We start from the raw sequence: 24,068 nt of genomic DNA on the forward strand, positions 1-24,068 counted from the left end.
CTCTGATAAAATAGCTGCAGGGAGACGGATTTTCGGTCATTTTAAACATTCCCCGTTAGCATACCCCAGACTCCAAAGTATTCAGCAACAATAGGGCCAGCCTAAAAAAAAAACACTACAACAAGATGTATCTATTAGGTGAAATAGTACTTTGTATATTCTACAGAGTCTACTAGAACAGAAACTATTTGCTTATGCAGCTGTAGGTGCAAAAGGTCAATAAATCAGTCTCATAAAATTATTAATCATTAGTAATTGGTGTTTAATTTCTTATAATTAACCACTAACCTTAATGAAACAAACCAGCTAGAACACTATGTTACAGCCTTAGCGGGTACTGCACCATCGATATATTACAACTACTACTAAGTATGTAATACTCATGAAATAACTAGGTTGTTGAATGCAATGGGAGTACTTTATTGGCAGAGGATGGCACTCAGTGATTATTGTGACAAGAACAGACAAGGCACAGTTTATTTCAAAGACACAATTTATTAAAATAATCAGCACTACTTATTACTGTGCCTTTTAATACTGATAAGGTATAATCAATAATCAGCAGCAATAGAATCATCAAGGTACAAATGAATAAGAGGTAGTGAGACCATATGCCAGTTTACAGTGTAGAATTAAATGAGTATATGAGTAGATAACTGTTAGAGTGGGAGGAAGTGTGTGTGTTTGTGCGTGTGTGTGTGTGTGTGTGTGTGTGAGTGAGTGAGTGAGTGAAAATGTGCGCGTGTGCGTTTATGTGCGCAGCTGCAAAAGGAGGAGCGAGGGAGAGTCTGTACGCAGGTGCACATAAAAGGAGAGAAGAGAAGGAGAGAGACTGCGCAGGCTGATGAATTTTTCCAAAAGCCTATTTTTGCGAACTAGTCCTAGACCATAGATCCAGTCTCCACCAAATTTGGTACACAACATCTACAGACCATCCTGACCAAAAGTTGTATAAAGAATTTTGCTAGGCCAAAGGATATGGCCACTGTTGTCCGATGAACTTTGATGGCGTGGCATCTAAAACAGGAAGTGAGTTTCTCTCAGCAATGCTTGGTTGGATTGATGCCAAACTTGGTCCACGTCATTGCCAGGGGGATTACTAAGAACCCACTTGGCCTCACAAAATTTGGTCACATGGGGGGCGCTATAGCAGAAAAAAAGTAAAAATATAGTAAAATACCAATTACTTCAGAGAAAATCAGATATTTCATGGAAAATTCTTGTGAGTTATCACATTAAAAATGAAATTATGAAATTATGAACCCTCTGTGTTGTCCATTTTGTTCTACAGCCATCTTGGTATTATCCTTTTTTCCCCTGGTTTTCGATGGCAGGCCATCACAGTGCTATGTGGATTTACTTGGCATCTGCTAAAGCTCTAAGAGTGGGGGTCAGTGAGCTCATGCTGTGATGGACTGATGTCTTGTTCCAGGGTGGTTCTGACTGCTTGTCTACATGGTGCCTATGAGCGGCTTGGCCCCGGCATTGCTGCTTGCAGCTATATTTAGGGGTCCAAGCAGCAAAGCTGCTGGAACCCTATTGTAATTGTTAGTAGATTCCACTATTATTATTAGGGGTCCAAGCAGCGAACCTGCTGGAACCCTATTGTAATTGTTAGTAAGTTCCACTATTAGTATTATTATTAGGGGTCCAAGCAGCGAAGCTGCTGGAACCCTATTGTAATTGTTAGTAAGTTCCACTATTATTAGGGGTCCAAGCAGCGAAGCTGCTGGAACCCTATTGTAACTGTTGGTCAGTTCCACTATTATTATTATACTTCGTCACATGCGAGTCTATGGCAGCCCCTAGAACCGTATGGTAAAATGTTGTGAAATTTGGCACATTGATAGAGACTAAGCCAAGGTCTCAGCAACGCTTGGATGGATTGATGCCAAACTCGGTGCAATTTATTGCCATGAAGAATACTGGGGCCCCACCAAGTTTCATGACATTTGGCCACATGGTGGCACTATAGCACACAAACATAAAACTTTGAATTGAAATACCCATAACTCCGAGAGAAAAGCAGATATTTCAGCCAAACTTCTTGTGCATCATCACAGTATCAAGCCTTAAACGGAATACTCCAGGCCCTGGCTGAGCTCCAGGCCCCAGGGACGCTTCCCCCTTGGGGCCTCAGTCCCTGGAGTTAACCTCCAGGCCTCAGGGATGCCAGCACTCTTCCCCGACTTCCAGGGAACCTAATGGGGAGAGCTTCTGGACCGGGCCCGGGTCCCTGCTTCCCGCAAAGTCCCACCAAAGGATGTCTGCTCAAGCTCTGATGGACTGCTGTCTTCTTCAGGGCTTCTTCTGATCAGTCCTCTACCTGCTGGCGCTCAGCTGCTTGGCCCCGGCATTGCTGCTTGCCGCTATATTTATTATTATTATTATTATTATTATTATTATTATTATTATTATTATTATTATTAGGGGTCCAAGCAGCGAAGCTGCTGGAACCCTATTGTAACTGTTAGTAAGTTCCACTATTATTATTATTATACTTCGTCACATGCGAGTCTATGGCAGCCCCTAGAACCGTATGGTAAAAAGTTGTGAAATTTGGCACATTGATAGAGACAAGGCCAAAGTATCCAGGCACCAAATTTGGGCTCTCTCCATCCATCCCTGTAGCGCCACCAACAGGCCAAAAATCAAGGGGTTTTTTTGCACATATTTGCTTGTCACTTTTGAACCGCTTGACCTAGAGTCGTGATCTGTTTCTCTCCTGAATCCTTGGGTCATGGCGAGTCGAACGCACCCATTGGCGTCAATTTCCGCCTAACTAGATTTTCCGTCATTTTGAATTTTTCCAAAAACCTACTTTTGCGAACTAGTCCTAGACCGTTGATCCAATCACCACCAAATTTGGTAGACATCATCTACAGACCATCCTGATCAAAGTTGTGTAAAGAATTTTGCTAGGCCAAAGGGTGCGATCGCTGTCGCCCAATGTATGAGATGGCAAAGGCTCCAAATAGGCAGTGAGCATATCTCAGCAATACTTGGATGGATTGATGCCAAACTTGGTACACTTCATTGACATGATACATACTGGGGCCCCACCAAGTTTCATGACATTTGGCCTCTTGGTGGCGCTATAGCACACAAACATGAAAAATTGCATTCAAATGCCCATAACTCCAAGATAAAAGCAGATATTTCAGCCAAACTTCTTGCGCATCATCACAGTATCAAGCCCTACCAGGAATACTATGACCCCTAGCCGTCAGCCATTTTCTTTGTCGGCCATCTTGGAATAAGTCATCTTCAATGGCAGATCATAGAAGCCCTTCATGGATCATGATGAAATTTGGCACCATCATAGAGCACAGTAAAAGGTATCCAGTCACCGAATTTGGTGTCATTCTATCATTGGCTCTAGCGCCACCAACAGGCCAAACTGTAAAATATATTTTTGCTTATAACTTTTGAACCTTGTGAGCTAGAGTGGTGAGCTTTGTGTCATCTTATTTCCTGGGTCATGCTGAAGAGAATGCATCCATTTCTTGAAAATCTGCCATATTGGATTGTCCGCCATTTTGAATTTTTCCAAAAACCTACTTTTGCGAACTAGTCCTAGACCGTTGATCCAATCACCACCAAATTTGGTAAACACCATCTCCAGACAATCCTGACCAAAAGTTGTATAAAGAATTTTGCTAGGCCAAAGGGTACGTCCGCTGTCGTCCAATGAATTTTGATGGCGAAGGCTCCAAACAGGAAGTGAGCATATCTCAGCAAAGCTTGCATGGATTGATCCCAAACTTGGTGCAGTTCATTGCCATGAAGAGTACTGGGGCCCCACCAAGTTTCATGACATTTGGCCTCATGGTGGCGCTATAGCACACAAACATAAAACATTGTATTCGAATACCCATAACTCCTAGACAAAAGCAGATATTTCAGCCAAACTACTTGTGCATCATCACAGTAAATGGAATACTCCAGGCCCTGGCTGAGCTCCAGGCCCCAGGGAAGCTTCCACCAGTGAGACTCGGTCCCTGGAGCTAAGCTCAAGGCCCCAGGGTTGCCAGCGCTCTTCCCCGACTTCCGGGGAACCTAATGGGGAGAGCTTCAGGACTGGGCCTGGGTCCTCTACCTGCTGGCGCTCAGCTGCTTGGCCCCGCCATTGCTGCTTGCAGCTATATTTATTATTATTATTATTGTAGGTGCAATTGCAGTCCTAACACAGAGACACCAAAAGATGTAGGTGTGATAGGATTAATAAATCAGTCTCATAAAATTTATTAACCATTAATTTGGGTGTTCAATATTTTATTAATTAAACAACCAAGATTAATGGGATAAGCTAGCTGTAACACTGTGCTACGGTCTTAGAGAGTATTGCAGTACTAATGTATTACAATTACACTACTAAATCCATAACACTCATGAACAACCAGGTTGGTGAAGGTAATTGGGAGTGCTTTGATGGCAGAGGTTGGCATTCAATGAATACTGTGGCAGAAACAGACAGGACAACAGTTTATTTCAATGATACTATTTATTAACACAATCACTACTACTTGGCAAACTAATACTGATATGGTACAATCAATAATCAGCAGCAAATAGAATGATCAAAGGGTAAATGGTAACAAAATGGTAATGAGTCTATGTACAGGTATTCAGTGTAGGAATGAATGAGTGTTAAACCAGAGATGAGTGTGTGTGTGTGTGTGTGTGTGTGTGTGTGTGTGTGAGTGTGAGTGAGAAAGAGAGAGAGAGCGCGTGCGTGTATGTGGGCGTGTGCCCAGCTGCACACTGAAGAGAGAGGGAGGAGTTCTTTGGAGAGAAGCTGTGCGCATGTGCACAGGAGAGAGGAGGAGGGGCGAGGGAGAGAAACTGCGCGCAGGCGCACAGCTAGGAATAGGCGTGGTGGAGGAGTGTCGTGTGTGAGCGTTCTTGCTCCGCCCCAATGAAGAGGGGGGATGGGTGGCAAGAGCGCGTGCACGGGAGAGGGACAAAGGATCAAGATTTAGTCTTGACTAGGCCCTAAACCCAAACCACAGTTCAACCCTAAACTACGCCCGAAATCCCAATGTTGGAGGTGTGCAATCAGAAAAAGGGAGTTAGAGAGAGAGAGAACGCATGCCAGATCTATCCTTCCTTAGTTGTGACCAAAAGAAAATAGCAAACGGCTAAAAACCGCATGGTACATGAAATACAGTGTGTACATTTAAATCAAAAAGGATTCAAATAACAACACTTCCTTCACGTTAACTGCATGTAATCTTAATACTAAAGTATGCCCAGATGCCAGCCTTACTTGGAATAGCTCATTGCGTGGCGACCGAAGGTGCGTCTTTGGTAGTCTGATGAGCGGTGCGATTCGCAGGTCCAGGCAGAAGTTCCTTTCCTTGTCACTTGAAGATCTTCGGGGCTCCGTTACTCGTCCGATGATCTTTAAGGGTTCTCGATTTAGTTCGTCGACGTTTAAAGAAGTAAAAAGGGATCCGGCCGCCTTTTCTTCCGTCGAATACTGTGCGTTACAGTGTAACTAGCCGGTAGAAGTTAAAGTTGCAACTGCGCGAGAGAAAGTAAATTAAACTTTGGTTGTACAAATGTCTCACTTCTTTGTTACGCTGTCCTTTTCTTCGGCAAAGAAAAGAGACACCCGCTGAGTTGCAGAGTTGCGGGTCTGGAAAGAGGTGGAAAAAAAAAGAAGTTTGGAATTTTCCGCGGTTTTATGGCGAAAATTGCGTCATCACTGTATCTGCTCCATTGCTGTAACCAATACCATTACAGTGTAACCTGAGAAGATGGGTACAGATTACCCATGCGGTCAAACAGGGAATTATGGGTAATATGGTTTACGGATCTGACGACCCCTACATTATTATTATTATTATTATTAGGGGTCCAAGCAGCGAGGCTGCTGGAACCCTATTGTAATTGTTAGTAAGTTCCACTATTATTATTATTATTAGGGGTCCAAGCAGTGAAGTAATTGTTAGTAAGGTCTACTATTATTTTTATTATTATTATTATTATTATTATTATTAGGGGTCCAAGCAGCGAAGCTGTTGGAACCCTATTGTAACTGTTAGTAAGTTCCACTGTTATTATTATTAGGGGCCAAGCAGCGAAGCTGCTGGAACCCTATTCTTATTGGTAGAATTTTTCACTATTATTATTATTATTATTATTATTATTATTATTATTATTATTAGGGGTCCAAGCAGCGAAGCTGCTGGAACCCTATTGTAATTGTTACCAAGTTCCACTATTATTATTATTATTATTATTATTATTATTATTATTATTATTATTATTATTACTATTATTATTAGGGGTCCAAACAGCGAGGCTACTGGAACCCTATTGTAGCTGTTAGTAAGTTCCACTATTATTAGGGGTCCAAGCAGTGAAGCTGCTGGAACTCTATTGTAACTGTTAGTAAGTTCCACTATTATTAGAGGCCAAGCAGCGAAGCTGCTGGAACCCTATTGTAACTGTTAGTAAGTTCCACTATTATTATTATTATTACGGTTCCAAGCAGCGAAGCTGCTGGAACCCTATTGTAATTGTTAGTAAGTTCCACTATTGTTAGGGGTCCAAGCAGCGAAGCTGCTGGAACACTATTGTAACTGTTAGTAAGTTCCACTATTATTATTAGGGGCCAAGCAGCGAAGCTGCTGGAACCCTATTGTAACTGTTAGTAAGTTCCACTATTATTATTATACTTCGTCAAATGCGAGTCTATGGCAGCCCCTAGAACCGTATGGTAAAAAGTTGTGAAATTTGGCACATTGATAGAGACAAGGCCAAGGTACCCAGGCACCAAATTTGGGCTCTCTCCATCCATCCCTGTAGCGCCACCAACAGGCCAGAAATCAAGGGTTTTTTTTCACATATTTGCTCATCACTTTTGAACCGCTTGACCTAGAGTCGTGATCTTTTATTCTTCTGAATCCTTGGGTCATGGCAAGTCGAACGCACCCACTGACGTCAATTTCCGCCTAACTAGATTTTCCGCCATTTTGAATTTTTCCAAAAACCTACTTTTGCGAACTAGTCCTAGACCGTTGATCCAATCACCACCAATTTCGGTACATATCATCTACAGACCATCCTGACCAAAAGTTGTGTAAAGAATTTTGCTAGGCCAAAGGGTTCGGTCGCTGTCGTCCAATGAATTTGATGGCGAAGGCTCCAAACAGGAAGTGAGCATATCTCAGTAACGCTTAAATGGTTTGATGCCAAACTTGGTGCACTTCATTGACCTCATACATACTGGGTCCACACCAAGTTTCATGACATTTGGCCTCTAGGTGGCGCTATAGCACACAAACATAAAAAATGGTATTCAAATGCCCATAACTCCAAGACAAAAGCAGATATTTCAGCCAAACTTCTTGTGCATAATCACAGTATCAAGCCCTACCAGGAATACTATGACCCCTAGCCGTCAGCCATTTTCTTTGTCGGCCATCTTGGAATAAGTCATTTTCAATGGCAGAGCATGGAAGCCCTTCATGGATCATGATGAAATTTAGCACCCTCATAGAAGGCAGTAAAAGGTATCCAGTCACCGTATTTGGTGTCATTCCATCTTTGGCTCTAGCGCCACCAACAGGCCAAACTCCACAATATATTTTTGCTTATAACTTTTGAAGCCTGTGACCCAGAGTGGTGAGCTTTGTGTCATCTTATTTCCTGGGACATGCTGAAGAGAATGGATCCATTTCTTGAACATCTGCCACATCGGATTGTCCGCCATTTTGATTTTTTCCAAAAACTTACTTTTGCGAACTAGTCCTAGACCGTTGATCCAATCACCACCAAATTTGGTAAACACCATCTACAGACCATCCTTATCAAAAGTTGTATAAAGAATTTTGCTAGGCCAAAGGGTGTGTCTGCTGTCGTCCAATGAATTTTGATGGCGAAGGCTCCAAGCAGGAAGTGAGCCTATCTCAGCAATGCTTGGATGGATTGATCCCAAACTTGGTCCACTTCATTCACAGGGGGATTGCTCAGTTCACACTGAGTTTCATTAAATTGGCCATGCGGGGGTGCTATACCAGAAAAAAGTAAAAATGTAGTAAAATACCAATTACTTCAGAGAATTGCGGATATCTTATAGAAAGTTCTGGTGAGTTATCACAGTAAAGGACCCTAGTTGAGAAATTATAAACTCTCTGTGTTTTTCATTTTGTTCTATACCCATCCTGGTATTATTCTTTCTTCCCCAGGTTTTCTATGGCAGGCAATGGGAATGTCCTAAGAGTGGGGTTCAGTTTGCCTACACTGTGATGGACTGGTGTCTTGTGACAGTGTGGTTCTGATTGTTTGTTTATATGGTGCCAAAAGATTTATGTTAGGTCTAAAGATATAGTCTTTGTTGTCCAATGAATTTCAATGGCAAAGACTTCAAAACAGCAAGTGAGCATATTACAGCAATGCTTGGTTGGATTGATGCCTAACTTGGTACACTTGATAGACATTGATAATCTAGGGCACATACCAAGTTTTATGAAATTTAGTTACATGGGGGCACTAGACCAGAAAAATACCAAAAAATGTATTGAATTGTTTATTATTTCAGGAAGAAAGCAGACATTTCTGCCGAAGATCTTGTGCGTCATCACAGTGAAGAATCTTTGCTGAGAAGTTATGAGCTCTATATGTAGGCCATTTTATTTTTCAGTCGTCTTAGTATCATTGTTTCTAATGTGCATGGCAGGCCAGAGAAGCCCTAGGTGGATTTTGCCACTCTCAAAAGACAGTCCTAAGTATCTAGGCAACTGATTTCTGTGTCAGGTGTCTCTGTGTTGATCTTGCATGTTTTTGCTGTGTTTATGTGGCTTTCCTATGGATACTTTGGTTTTCTTTTATGATCCAAAGTCATTCAGATAACGCAGTTAGGCATACTACCTTGTCCATAGTTGTTAGTGTGAGAGTAGGTGTGTGAGAATGTACTAATAAGCTTGGTGCCACCACAATTTTGTGACAAAAAGTGGTAGAAATCCTGGACCTTACCATGAACAGTAGAATTCCCAGTTAGTCTGAGGAAAGAAGTCTTACAGTTGGGTAATTAAGCTTTTATTAATTAAGCTTTTTTATGTATATCTGGAGGAGAAATATCTAAACAAAGCATGTCAAACGGTGCTCTTGTAACGTATTATGTGACTCATGTACTTATTTTATACTTGTCACCAGACTGGGTTTTGCTAAGTTTAATAAACCAGTGCATGACACTGATTTTTAATACTTTACACAGTCAGTTAGCTGGTTATAAGATTATGTTCATATTCATGATAAATATTCTTTGTGGTCTCTCATTTCCTTAAGTTTTGTTCCTTGAGCTTCAGTATTACAAAGTTTGTCAGACATAGTTAGGTGCTGTGTTCAAACAAGGAAATGTTAATTACCTTGCCAAAAGCTTTCAGTAGCTGGCTAGCTGTTGAAGCTTGTTTGCATATGTTATAATAATTAGGTTACATCACTGGTACTTTTTCGTCTGACCCATATGTGGCTAAATGAATCAAAATGAGTAAAAGCCATATTTTGGTATGTATAGGCATGTTGCAAAAACACAATATAATCTTAACTTTTGCTAAAAAATTATTAATAAACAATGAGTACACCTATTGCTTAATAATAACCACAAAAATAATGATGAAAAATAAAGATTGCATTTATTTATTATCACAGCAATGAAAATACATACAATTGATAACATTAATAGCATTTCCAATAATGAATCTTTTAAAATTGAGGTGCTGAAAAAACTTATAATTAAACATGGTTCCAATAAATGCAATGATTCATTCATTCATTCATTCATTCATTCATTCATTGTCTATGCTGCTTAACCTAATTAGGGTCACAGGGGATGCTGGAGCTTATCCCACTGCTCATTGGGTGAAAGGTAAGGAAACATCCTGGAGAAGTCACCAGTACATCTCAGGGCAGACACACAGACAAACCCTCTCACACAATGATACATTGTAAGGTGATTTTGAAAAAGATGGTCAAACCAGCAATGAAATTCAGGGTAAAATAATAAAACCATGACAACAGTATGAGTAAATTAGCAAAAAAATGTGAACAGTATTATGAGAACATCTCAATCTGCCTTGAGGAAAAAATGAACTTGCCTGACAAGTTGAGTCAAAATGGAAAGAGGATTGAATTTGCTTCTTAAGGACCAAATATGTCTGTACTACTGAAGAGGACAGTAGGGTCAACTACGGTTCTACGGGTTGTAGAGCAGAGTCACGTAACAGTTGTTGTCTGTAGGCAGAGATGGGGAAGGGTCCTTCCAAAACAAGCTGTGGCAGGGCTGGGGGATACACATGGGTGGTGTAGGCGCTAGCAACAGTTAATAAAAATCCTCAGGGCACAGCTGTGGTCGCTGTGGGATGGCTTGCATAGAGGCTGGGGTTTCCAGGTTGAAGGGTGATTCCATTTGTGGTTGTAACCATGCAGGGACCATCAGAGTAATGTTGGCAAAAGTGTTTAGGAACCACCAGTGGCTTTCAGATGACTGCAGGTCAAGAAACAGGCAGTGGACAACCAGGGGCCTTGCAGGTCAGGCATTGGCCAGCAAGAGGGCAGGGACATCTAAGCCAAAGGACTGCACCAGCAGGTTTGGGTGTGGTGAGCTGGCAATCTCGAAGTTCTCAGGTGGCACTTGCAGGTCAGGTAATGTAGTGTCACAGGCCAAGCAGGTTGTGCTGGCAAAAATGACTAGAACCAAGCAGGGACCTTCAAGCAAGCAAATGGGAACAGTGGATCAGACAGTGTTTAGTATATGCTTTAGAACATCTCCAGGCCTGACGTGATCACAGGCAGAACTGGCAATGCTGAAGTAGGGGCCACATGTTCCTGTTGTTGAGTTTTCAGTGATGAGCGAAGTTCTCTTGGGCCCTTTAATGGTGCTGTTATGTAAGGTTGTGTTGAGCTGAGAACACCGAGCTGAGCTGAGAACACTTCCAAAACTTTTTGAGTCTTGTCTATTTCATCACTTTCTTTTTCAAATATCGCTCTGTTGGAATTAACAATTGATTTCACAGTTTCTACATCATCCACACCACATCTCACTGCACCACACTTGTAAAAATCCTCATATGACTCAAACTGCAAAGGCTTTAGTTGACTGTCTTCATAATAGGGCAGGAAAAGCTGAAGCAATGAGTGATGGTACTTTTCTGGGTCTTTTGTGGGTGAAAATCTTGGATATCTCACAACAGCAGGTTGTGTTCGTGTCCTTCGTTTTACAAAGCCACAGTTGTTGTTCAATTTTATTATTCCATTTTTGGAAAGATCTCTTTTTGTGGAGATGTCTGACTTTGACAGTACTCTGTACTCCGAACAAAAGCTTGCAAGACATAAATTTTGAAATTCCTTTGTTTTTGGTCGACTCTTGTATCTGTCAACTATACTAGTCATCCAAAAATTTGCTTCGTCTGCAGTTTCATCATACTGAGCTTTCTTTTGCAGTACATTCAAAGGTAAACTCATCTTAACTGGATTTTGTCCAATGGGGATAAACTGAACTTTACGAGAGCATTCTTTCAGGTGCATATTTGTTAGTCGATACACTGCCCCTTGAGCAGAGACTTCTCTGTTGTGTAGATAAATACTCCCAAGCTTTTTAAAAGCTTCTTTTGCTTCAAGATTTCCATTCATGCCTTTCTTTTGCACACACTCAAGCAACAATCCCATTTCTTGCTCTGCTTTTGTGATATAAGTGAGGATGTACACTACTACAGAAAAGGCATCAGTAACAAATTGAATGTCCATATTTGCCTGCCATGCCACAGTAAATCTTTATTGTATTGGTTTACCCAAATGGCATTTAGATTTCTCTTTAAAACAATGCTTTTTTTCCTAGAACATCTGTTGTAAGCTTTTTCAAACAAATCTTGTGATAACCCAATAGAGGCAAAAAATGCATCAGTTGAATCAAAATTCTCTTCAGACTTTGATAATGCTTGTTTGACTTTCTCCAGAATTCCAGTTGCAGTCGTATTGTCATCTTTGCCACTCAAGTCTTCTGAACTACACGCTCTTGTTACAAAAGTACAACTGGATGGCGATCGTGGACAATTAAATCGACAAACAGTTTTCTTCTTCCTGCATGTCTTTGAAGGACTGGTGCTGTGCTTTTGAACACTATTGACAATTTCATGAAGTTCCTCATCGTTTTCTGATGATAAGTCACATGCAATGTAGGTGTCAATGAAATCAGCAACTTCTTCATCACTTTGCTTATCAATCTGTGGGGCATTCTCAACCCAGAAAAGGCAGTGGACATGCGGTGAACCACGTTGTTGAAACTCAACACGATAAAAGTAATCTTTTATTTTCCCAATAGGTTCAGCTGGAGACATGATTACCTCTTTCAAAAAACAATGCCACCTATGATCAAACATTCTTGCTGCTGTGACAGGATTTTGCTTCAAAAGGCCACATTTTTCCGACCAGTCAAGTTCATCCACGTTAATGTGTTTTCTCTCTTGTCTTATTATAGATTTGATCATTTCTGGCCATCTGAGGTCTGCAGAACTAAATGATGCAAAAAATGTTGGTATTGAAAGTTGTCTAATAAGTGCAAAAAGATCTTTCTGTGCAGATTGCCAAAACGGTGGTGTTCCACGAATAGGTTTCAAAAACTTGTAACCTTCATCATAATTTAATATTTTCTGCAAGGACTCAGAGTCTGTTAACATGTCAGATGTTACTTCTTTAAGCGATGTTTTGTCAGATCCTTTTCGCAATGCAATTGACACATTACATACAATTTGATCAAGCTCTGATATGTACTGAGCATAAAATATAAAATCTGTATTTTTGGTAAATCTTCCATCTGCATTGAGTATTCATACATTTAAATAGCGTGACTGCGTTATTTTTTCTTTTCTGTTATCATGAAAAGTTGGGCCACCAGCAGGATATAATACAGGAAAACATTTAGCTTCGTTCGTTTTATCCGACAGCATTGTAATAGGACTATTACCTTCGGCTGGGGTAACAGAAATTATGCTGTCAAAATGTTGATCCAGTATTTCTGAAGCAACATTAACAGGTTGTAATGCTGTGTCTAAAAACAAACCATGCTGTTCTTTGATGTACGTTAAATCTTCTTCTGTTTCGTCTTCGTTGTCATCATCGTGTGTTACATTCACTTCAGTGATATATTGCTCCTGCATTGCATCAGCGTTGTCTGAGTCTTCGTTCATTTTGTTTGTTTCATTTAAAGTGTTGACCCACTCTTCATTGAAGTGAACATCTTTATACCAACTATTATGCTTCATCAGATAGTTAAGTGCATTTCTAACATGATCAGTTTGAACATACTGATATTCGTAATGACCTTTGTAAGTGAGCTTTCGTTTCAGTTTGACTTTTAACATCTTATCATCAGATTCATTTCTGGGAAGAACAGATGTAACATCTCTGGTGTTTACTGGAACGCACACAACAGGTCCATGACAGCCAGTTTGTTTACCATGTGGAAGACATAGCAATTTCATGAACGGAATATGGAGGGCAATGAGATGTTGTTCTAAAGAATTGAGACATTTAAGTTCTTCAGGGATTTTTTCTAAATGCATGTTATTTGTAACACTCTCCTCTGGCATTTTACCACTGAGGATTTTCCTATGACAAGAGAAGCAAATCCATGGCATACACGTTCACACAATACACTATCACATTTATGCAAGTATGTAAATGTAATACATTTTTTGGCCAGGACAGCAATATTGTTTCCTTTGCTTTCATAGCAACTCGTTTTACATTCAATAACTTGCTTTCTGAATAGTAAACAATGACACACAGCACAAATATATTCAGGACCAGCACTTATTTCTCTACGAAAACAATCAATTGCAAAATCAGTATTTTCCCTTCTTTTCTGTTTTGTGTGACGGGGGAAGGTGTGCATAGCAGTAGGTGTTACGTGTGTTAGGTGGTTCTACTGCGATCATGTGACATGACACGACACCGGTAGTTCACAGCATTTAGGACTTCCCTTTGTTCGTTTCAAATCGGGAAGCACGTTAGGCCTTTGCACTTAAGTGTGCTGTGAGTTGAGTGACTAGTTTGGCTCCTGTTTGATGTGTAATGAATAGCTTGTGTGATTTGGCTCCTGTTTGATGTGTAGTGAATAGCCTGTGTGATTTGCCTCCTGTTTGGTGTGTAGTGAATAACCCTTGCCATTTGGCTCTTGTTTGGTGTGTAGTGATCTGCCATTGCGACTTGGCTCCTGTGTGGTGTGTAGTGAATTGCTAGAGAGGTTTGGCTCTCCTTTAAGGTATGGTGAATTGCCCATGTGGTTGCCTTACTGCAGGTGATGTTCCAAGTGTAATCCCTAGCCTTTCCTCTGGGGGGTTCTTAGCCACAGCTGACCTGTTGGAGCTCGCCTTATGATTTATTCTATAAATCTGTATTAATTTCTTTCCTTTTTTTTTGTTTCTTTGTCATTTCTGTTGTGTTTTGTATTATAAATAAATATGATTCTGAGCCCACATTTCAGTTTGAATAGTAATTTATTAAAGTGAGTTAATTCTGGTACACAAGTCTCCTCTCTCCCTTTATTCATTTAACTGAATAGTTAAACCTGTGGTGAAAGTATTCCTAGTGACATTGGGTGGGTTACATTTGTTACATAGGCCTCACAATTGTTTTGTTTTTTTGCAGCTTTAACTTCTTCATCTTCGTGGTATCTTTTTGATTTGCGCTGACGAGTAGATTCCCGAAACACTGCATTATTTTTGTATTTCTGATTAGTATATTCACGCAAACATTTCCGAAACTCTGGATCTGTTTTAAATTTTGTCTTGGAATATTCGCAGACAGATCACTGAAACGCTGCATCTTCATGATATTTGGTCTTGGAATATTCACGCACAGACTGCTGAAACTCAAACATCTCATATTTACCTTTAAAGTACTTCAGTGCAATACTTTGTTGTTGTTTCTGGTAATTGCTGTCATTGTAATATTTCTCTCTCCTTTTGTCAGCTTTAACCTTCTTTAAATTCTCCAACTTATCGCTAACTTTGCATTTTTTCCTCAAGTTCATTTTTATGTCGTCATCACATTGTATGACGTACCTGCGCAAACGCCGTGGTCTCTTTTTCTAACACATGTTACGACTTCATAGTGGTTGGAATTGCAGTGGTTTAAGTAAACTGCAGGATTCATCTCAGGTGCCTGTGCATTACCTAGTATACGATAACACGAGTATACATTCCATCTGTCACCATTGAACGTCATAATAGTCATCTGTAGCAGGTCAGCAGCTGCCCAGATTTCAACCTCTGTTGCCCATGATCCTACGAATTTCATTTTTGACGATGTTACGTACTGCTGCACTGATGTATACCCATCCCTCAAATACGTCTCAAATCTTGTGCTGTTCTTTATGAGATATTGCACTACAGCGCGTCGAATTTTCAATTGCTTTTGTTCATTTCCACAAATTGCATGGGCCAGTGATCTGAAAAAGCAATTGCCATCCGCCTGAATACTCTTTGTCTCACAGGGATATCCCATCGGACCAAATCGTGTGGTTCGATCAACATCACCGTTTTCATTAGTCAACTGTAAGCGTGAGCATAAATTAGTTTGCTCCGTACGAGTTAAAGGGTTAAAATGTAACCCTGGATTGATGAGATCTCCAACTATGACGTCGTCTCTTACATTACCATCGCTTGGCTTCTCACGTACACTGCTATCTTCATGTTGTCTGTTCTTTACGCTCATACTCATTTGCATCTTAACAGCTTCGCCATACTTTGCGCACACTTTACGCTTACCTTGCAGCACTACGCTATGAGCTGGTTGACTAGCAGCGCCAGTTTGTGGTGCTGTTGTGTCACATGGAGGGATTATACTTGGCTCACCTCTTTCTTCAAGTTGCTCCAGTTGTGTGATACTGCCAGTTACACTTGCTTTGACTCCAGTGACTTCAAACTCCTGTCCTTATGCATGTAATGACAGTCCTAAACGTGTGATGTGTTCTAACAATGACTCAGTGTTACAGTGGTAAGCCACTAAGCTTTTACCTGCACCATCACATGTACCATCGTTGCTTCGTGAATGAGAGTCAATCAGTGCATACCATGAGCCCTCTTTGACAATCGCACATACATTAAGGTTAATGTTCAATAAACATGCATCACACTCAACAAGTGCTCTTGTGATAGCTGTCTTGACTGACATCAGAATGTCCTCCCAACCACCCTCATATGAATCAACACCAAATAAGCCATTTAAGGATTCACTGTATTTTATTGTCAAGTTATGAGAAGACAGTGCATATGCATCTGGCAATTCACTGACAGAGACAAAACCACGGCCTGTCTGATCATGAATCTTGCCGTCACGCCTCATGCTGCTGTACAAGTGGTCTCCACAAAGCAGGACATCATCCAGGTCTGCCACTGTCCAGGTTAACACGTTCTTCAACGTACACTTTAATATTGCCATCAGACTGTTGGCTGCACATTGTTTGTTGCTGTTCCTTCCAAAGCAAACATCACCTTGATGAAAGGAGCCTAGAATGACCGAGGTCTGAGGAAATTTAGGACATGACACTACAGACATATTTAAGTATTCATTTTTGGAAGGATTTGCACAGTTTTCGACAGAGTTTTCGGCAGAGTTTTTGGCAGATGTGGGAGCTGTTTTGATGCTGTTTACGCTTTGTTTGAAGCTGTTTACGCTTTGTTTGATGCTGTTTACACCTCGTGAGAGGCCAATAGGCTGCTGATTTGGTTGGTCATTTGACAGGTTATTTGGCTGGTCATTTGACAGGTTCATAGTTGGGTCATTGTCAGTCATGTCAGGGGCCATAGGCCATGAGTCCTTGTCAGTCAAGTTTAGCTTCTTGGGAGGAGGCAACTCCTCCCCCTTGACCTCCTCGGTCAAGGGCCCCGGCAGCAAGGGCGGGACCTCCTGCTCCATCCACCTCCTCTTGGCTGCCTGGGAGCGCCGGAAAGACTTCGTACGGGGCATCTATGGAACGCAAACACACACAGACAGAGCAATAGACCTCCCTTAGTATTAATCAACTCCTATGGTAAGAGCAGCGACATAAAATCACACCAAGTTCTGTTTGAGAAAACATTGATCAATTAGTCTAAATGCAACCAACGACATGTTTAGACACAGTGCACATCTGAAGACATTTCTCTGATTTAGCCTAGTGCTTTGTCAGCAATTTGAGTGTCTTTTTAAATTATGTCCAAATAGCTCAGTCAACCTTGACTGAACGCATTATATTTGGAATACTAATACTGGTAGACAATGTTTTTCTTGGGTAATAAAAAATTTGTACAGGCTTCATTTATACGGAATTCGCTCTTCTAAAATCTTTTAGTCAATTACACTGCAAAAACAGTTAAAAGTATGTACAAACAGTGCAATAGAAATTCAGGAAATTTATATATTAAGAAATATTATGCAAATATTGCACAGTATAACCAGTAATTCTCTATGCATCACTGCATAATTTTTAAAACTGCTTACACCTAACTCAAAGTGTTGTGTGTGTTGACTGACAACATCTTGTTGAGATTACACTACTCAACTAAATCAATATTCAATGTACAACAGAATAAACGTTTATCCAGCTTTACACAAAAAGAACTTTAATATGTTCTAACAATGACTCCATGTTACGAAGATTTGTTACCAATTGAACAAATACCACATTCACTGAGAGGCGTGTCCTTCATGGTTTCGGAACTATTTAAAGTCCAATAGTTGGACTACTTTCAGAAAGTGATACCTAATAATGTCTTTCTTGTAACCATCTGGATATTTAAATAATATTTGTTAAAATGTCATTATTGCTCTAACTATGCTTCTTAAAAAGGGTGCATCATCATGGTTAGAAAAACTAAAATCAAGAATACTCAAGTCAGTCGCTGAAACGACCTAAAGGATTTGCATTGCTTCACTTTGTATACAACACTAATATTTGTTGAATTGAGATAGCAAATTATTTTATACTAAAAAAATAAAAATACTTTGTTTGTGTGTTTGCTTACCTTGTTAGTCACTTGGAAGTGCGGCTGGAAGTGCAGGCAGGTGAAATTTGAGACAGGACATACGACAGGCAAAAAAATAAAAAATCTTTTAAAACATACTAACAATCAGATTTGTGTTAACTTTTCTTACAAGACATCAAAACAACAATGCTATTTCTAGTCATACTGAACCAAGTTGACTACGGACAGTCTTATTTCATAGTATTCAGTGTCAGCATAGGCCTACTCTATAGTCACATTGACAGCCCAAATCTATTTTAGGCTTTTTGCATATACTGGAATCTGATTATCTTTAGGCCTGCAGGTCCTAATAGGAAAAACCACATAAAATCCAATTCGTATAAGCACAGCCCAATGTACAATTGTATGTGGTTTGAAATGCAATTCAAATACAATTTCTGGACATCCATTTCAATCTGCCAAATCACATTACATTTCAAGCGTTTTTTATCACATTACACAATTATTGTTTCTTAGCAAGGATTACAAAAGTACTTGCATCTTTTTATTAACCAGAAAAATGCTTTGCTATTCATTAAAAAATTAAATGAAAGAAAACAAAACTTAAAATTGGTCTAATTGTTGGAGGAATTCATCCTTGCTAGTCAATAATACCAGTGATGATGTATCAAGAAAGAGTAAGACATACCAGCTTCCTGTGTCACTGACACTACCTAGGCACCATTCAGGCCCCCAGCTACACACTGCTATACTGTATATCCCCAAAAGATCAGTTCTCCAGCTCTAAGCCAGCTCTCCCTATACTGCCAGCTTACAGCCATTGCCAGAAAATGCAGCAGCAAATGCACACCCACATTATTACTGTAGCAACAAATGTACATATAGGCTACCAAAAAATGAATTTTCTATCAGAATATACAGATTCAATTTGATAACCTACAACTACAACACAGACAATCAATCCTAAAGTTAAGATTTGAAATCAAAATTGTCTGCAGGGGTGAGAACCAGTTAAACTTCCTTTAACTTACAAATTTTCTGAATTTATTATTCATGGTTCTGTAACAATACAGGTTAAGACAATGCTAATAAACTACTTAATCACATTATCTACAATTTGTATGTTAACATGCACACAGTAATGCCATTACTCTGAATAACCAGATTATGGTGACAGTTTGTGTTGTGGTGTGTGTATAAAGGACTGTATAAATTCAAAACAGTGTGTGGCCCCAAGGGCTCATCACCGTCAGAACATGAATCAAGGTTTTCGTCTAACATTTTTTGTTGAATAAAGATATCTGTATAGAATTGGTGTGCATAAATGTGTTTATGTATACAGATATGTACAAATAATGTCTATACAGAGAAGTTTGTTTACGTCTGTATGGTTCTCCAAAATGCATTTTTAGAAACAAACCTGTGGCCAAATATATTACTTGTAGTGTATGGACCTATTTCGTTTGGCGCAGTTGTACCCCCGCTACCTGTGTTCTGTGGTGTGTTTGATTGATGGTTGCCATGACTACATAGTAAAGAGAACAGTCCGTTATACCGCAGCTTCGTGTCCATATTTATATTCATTATATAGTTGTAACAAACACAACAAATTGGCGACGAGTACGAACCGAGACGTGGACGAAAGTCACCGGCTGCACTGACAGTTGAGGGAAATGACAGTGGAGCTCAGAGGAGAGGAAACAGACAGAGAAAAAGAGTGAACCTGTACGGCGGGGTCAGCGAGGCTAGCAAAGGGATGCGCGAGTGACGCACAACTAGCAAGCTAAACCAAGTTAACGGTAACACTGAAAGTGAGATAAAGTGAACATAACGTGAATATGGCATGTGTCGGGAAAATAGGCGAATTTGACAGTGTAAATGAAGACTGGGAGTCGTATATTGAAAGAGTTGAGCTGTACTGTACTGCAAATGGCATGGAGGAAGATAAGAAAGTCCCCACACTCCTCAGCCTAATGGGTGCTAAAACGTATAATTTGCTACGGAACTTATTAGCTCCGGCGAAGCCTGCTACGCAGACATTCCAAAACATCGTGGACACTTTAATGAATCACCTGAGCCCCAAACCCCTTGTGATAGCGGAGAGATTTCGTTTTCACAATAGGAACCAGTCTACAGATGAAAGCATCTCGGAATATATAGCTGAATTGCGCAAACTTACTCAGTTCTGTGAATTTCGAGCAGGACTTTCCGATGCATTGCGTGATAGACTGGTATGTGGCATGCATTGACAAAGTACGCAGAAGAGGCTACTGTCAGAAAAAGATCTTACACTGGAAAAAGCATTGGCAATTGCGGTGTCAATGGAGAGAGCCGCCAGGGATGCTTTGGAGCTACAGAAAAAGGGTGTCAGCAGTAGTATGTATAAAATGTCAATCAGTGATGGTAAAAGAAATAAGTGTTACAGATGTGGCAAAACCTCACATGATGCCAATGACTGCTGGTTTAAGGACAAAAACTGCAAAAAGTGTAACAGACCAGGACACATAGAGAGAGTGTGCAGACAAAAGCCCGATAACAAGCATACACAAAAAGAGAAATCACACCGGGATAAAAAGTTTAAGCACAAAGACAAACATGTGCACAACGTCACTGAATGTGAAAGTGGATCAGAATCAGAGTCTGACACAAGTGAACTAGCTTGCTTAGAATTACACAGCGTAACTGGGCAAGACAGAGAAATCATTTGGATCACTGCAGTTGTGTCAGGGGTAAAATTAAAGATGGAGCTAGACACAGGATCAGCCTTATCTGTCATTTCAGAGTCTGACTACAAACAGCTGTTCCCTAAGCTACCATTAGTGCAGACCTCAGTGATGCTTAAGACCTACACAGGTGAAAAAGTGTCTCCAAAAGGCAAACTGAAGGTAAAAGTGACATATGGTGGGAAAACACAGCAGTTGGAGTTGTATGTTCTGAAAAATGGAGGGCCAGCACTTTTCGGACGTGAATGGTTGAGGAAGATCCAGTTGGACTGGCACACCATTAAAGCTCTAAATATGTCATCAGCAGGCAATTGCAGCCCGCACAGTGTAACACGGAGACTATCACAGCTACTCAGTGCCAATGACAGGGTGTTTGCAGAGGGTATTGGTACACTAAAGGGGATGAAGGCAAGAATTGAATTGGATGAAAAGGCAACGCCAAGATTCCATAAAGCCCGTCCAGTGCCTTATGCGCTTAGGCCAAAGGTGGATGCTGAACTTCAGAGCTTGGAGGCATCTGGAATCCTATCAAGGGTTGAATGGAGTGATTGGGCCACGCCCATTGTCCCTGTGATCAAGAAAGGAAAGGCTGAAGCTGTTCGTATATGTGGAGACTTTAAAGTAAGCATCAATCCTGTGCTGCGCACTGTGCAGTATCCACTGCCACGAATAGAAGATATCTTTGCTTCGTTGGCAGGAGGGGAGAAGTTCTCAAAGATCGACCTGGCACAGGCCTACCTGCAAATGGAGATTGAGGAGTCTAGCAGGAAGTTCCTCACAATCAACACTCACAGAGGACTGTTCCAGTACAACAGGCTTGTCTTTGGTGTTGCGTCGGCTCCAGCGATCTGGCAAAGAGCGATGGATCAAGTCCTTCAAGATATCCCCGGAACCCAGTGTTACCTGGACGACATCATTGTGACAGGCAAGAATGATGAAGAGCATCTTCAGAACCTTAGCAAAGTGCTCACCAGGCTGAGTGAGTATGGCCTGCATGCAAAGAGAAGCAAGTGCGAGTTTTTCAAGAGTGAAATCTCATACTGTGGACATGTCATTGACAAGCACGGCTTACACAAATCACAAGAGAAAATTGAGGCAGTGCTTCAAGCACCAAAACCAGAGAATGTGTCACAACTAAGGTCATTCTTAGGGCTCGTCAATTATTATCACAAATTGCTCCCAAACCTTGCTACAACATTGCACCCCCTGAATACACTGTTACAGACAGGAGTAAAATGGGAGTGGTCTGAGAAATGTGACAGGGCGTTTGAAGAAATAAAAAGACTCATAACATCTGATGAACTACTTACCCATTATGACCCAACACGACCCATCAGACTGGCATGCGACGCTAGTCCCTACGGGATTGGCTGTGTCTTGTCACACGTCATGAAAGACGGATCTGAACGTCCAATTGCATTCACTTCAAGGTCACTGACGAGCGCAGAGCGCAATTATGCACAGATCGACCGGGAGGCCCTCAGTCTAGTATGGGGTGTCAAGAAGTTCCACCATTACCTCTACGGACAAAGGTTTACTCTTGTGACAGACCACCAACCCCTCGTGTCAATTTTTAACCCTCGTAAGGGAATCCCAGTGATGTCGGCGACCCGCTTGCAACGTTGGGCACTGTACCTTGGAGCACACTCTTATGACATTGAATTCAAAGGCACCAGACAACACAGTAATGCTGATGGGTTGTCGCGTCTGCCACTGTCAACAACAGAAGAGGAAAAAACTTCATCCCTGGATCCAGCGGAGGTGTTCCATACAGCAGTGGTGGATCAGCTGCCAGTGACAAACACTGAAATACAAAGACAAACTAGGAACGACCCAACTTTGTCAAAAGTCTACAACATCACAATGCAAGGATGGCCAGCTCACGGTAACTCCATGTTTCCAGAGTTTTCAGCCAGGCGAGACCAACTCTCAGTATGCCAGGGAACCCTGATGTGTGGATCTCGTGTTGTAGTTCCCTCAAAGTTGCGCAGCAGAGTCTTAGAGAATCTACACGAAGGACATCTGGGCACAGTCAAGATGAAGAGTCTAGCCCGGAGCTATGTGTGGTGGCCAGGTATAGATAAACAGATTGAAGACCTCACCAAAGGCTGCTCAGGATGCCACAGAGTTCAGAATGCACCGCCACAGGCACCCCTTCACCCATGGGAGTGGCCATCTGCCCCATGGCAAAGAGTGCATATTGACTTTGCCGGGCCATTCATGAACTCCATGTTCCTGATTGTTGTTGATGCCCATTCCAAGTGGCCAGAGGTGATACCGATGAAGTCAACCACATCAGAAAAGACCATTGCTGCTCTTAGGTCCATTTTCTCCAGAAATGGCGTACCTGAACTGATTGTGAGTGACAACGGGTCTCAATACACTTCAGAAGAGTTCAGTCTATTCATGAAGAAAAATGGCATCAAGCACTTCAAGTCAGCGCCTCACCACCCAGCCACGAATGGGTTAGCTGAAAGGTTTGTCCAAACTTTCAAGAAGTCCATTAAAGCTATGGAGAAGGAGGACATTTCTCTTCAGCACAAGGTGGATAATTTCCTCTTTGCATATCGAAACTCTGTTCATGCAACGACAAATCAAACACCTGCTATGCTGTTCATGAACAGAAATCTGAGATCTCGCATAGACCTCCTGAAACCAGATCTGCGAAGGGAAGTGCATAATAAACAGTTCAGCTATGTGCCAATTAAGGCTGCAAGACACTTTGAGATTGGACAGGAAGTCCTAGCTCGTGACTACCGGGAAGACAAGTGGACCCCTGTTAGGATAGCAACGAGAACTGGACCACTGATGTATACAGTGGATGTGGGAGAGCATACCTGGAGACGTCATGTGGATCAGATTAAGGATGCACAGCCAAAGAACAACACCTTACCTTCTTCAGACTTACCTCCCAGTGATGATCACACCACTAATATCAATGTGACACCTGCAACAGAGACCCTTGTCCTTGACAAGATCCCTGCTACCCTTGATGTTACTCCGCAGGTTACTCCAGAGACGTTATCCTGAAAGGCACAGAGTGCCTCCCAAGAGACTGAACTTGTAATGAACATTCGTTATGTTGTTATGGACTGCGGAAAACACAACTTTAAAAAAAAAAAAAAAAAAAAAAGTTTATTATATATGTTTTATACTTGAATAGAATGTTTTGTTATGCATACAGTTTATGGTGCATTTATCTAAAAGGGGAGGATATGTAGTGTATGGACCTATTTTGTTTGGCGCAGTTGTACCCCCGCTACCTGTGTTCTGTGGTGTGTTTGATTGATGGTTGCCATGACTACATAGTAAAGAGAACAGTCCGTTACATCGCAGCTTCGTGTCCGTATTTATATTCATTATATAGTTG

At 41.1% G+C, this 24,068-nt stretch overlaps 1 protein-coding gene across 1 annotated transcript; it reads left to right on the forward strand.

Moving 5' to 3' along the window:
- Positions 1 to 20,716: 20,716 nt before the first annotated feature.
- On the forward strand, positions 20,717 to 23,728 carry LOC115804767 (uncharacterized protein K02A2.6-like). The gene has a single exon (XM_030765265.1). The coding sequence runs from the start codon at positions 20,717 to 20,719 to the stop codon at positions 23,726 to 23,728; it is 3,012 nt and encodes a 1,003-aa protein (XP_030621125.1).
- Positions 23,729 to 24,068: the final 340 nt, after the last annotated feature.

The sequence above is a fragment of the Chanos chanos genome, chromosome 2 (assembly GCF_902362185.1).
Source record: "Chanos chanos chromosome 2, fChaCha1.1, whole genome shotgun sequence".
Classification (NCBI taxonomy): domain Eukaryota; kingdom Metazoa; phylum Chordata; class Actinopteri; order Gonorynchiformes; family Chanidae; genus Chanos; species Chanos chanos.

Excerpts from the sequence above, each read along its gene's own strand:
- LOC115804767 (XM_030765265.1), top strand. The coding sequence starts at position 20,717 with ATGGAGCTAGACACAGGATCAGCCTTATCTGTCATTTCAGAGTCTGAC.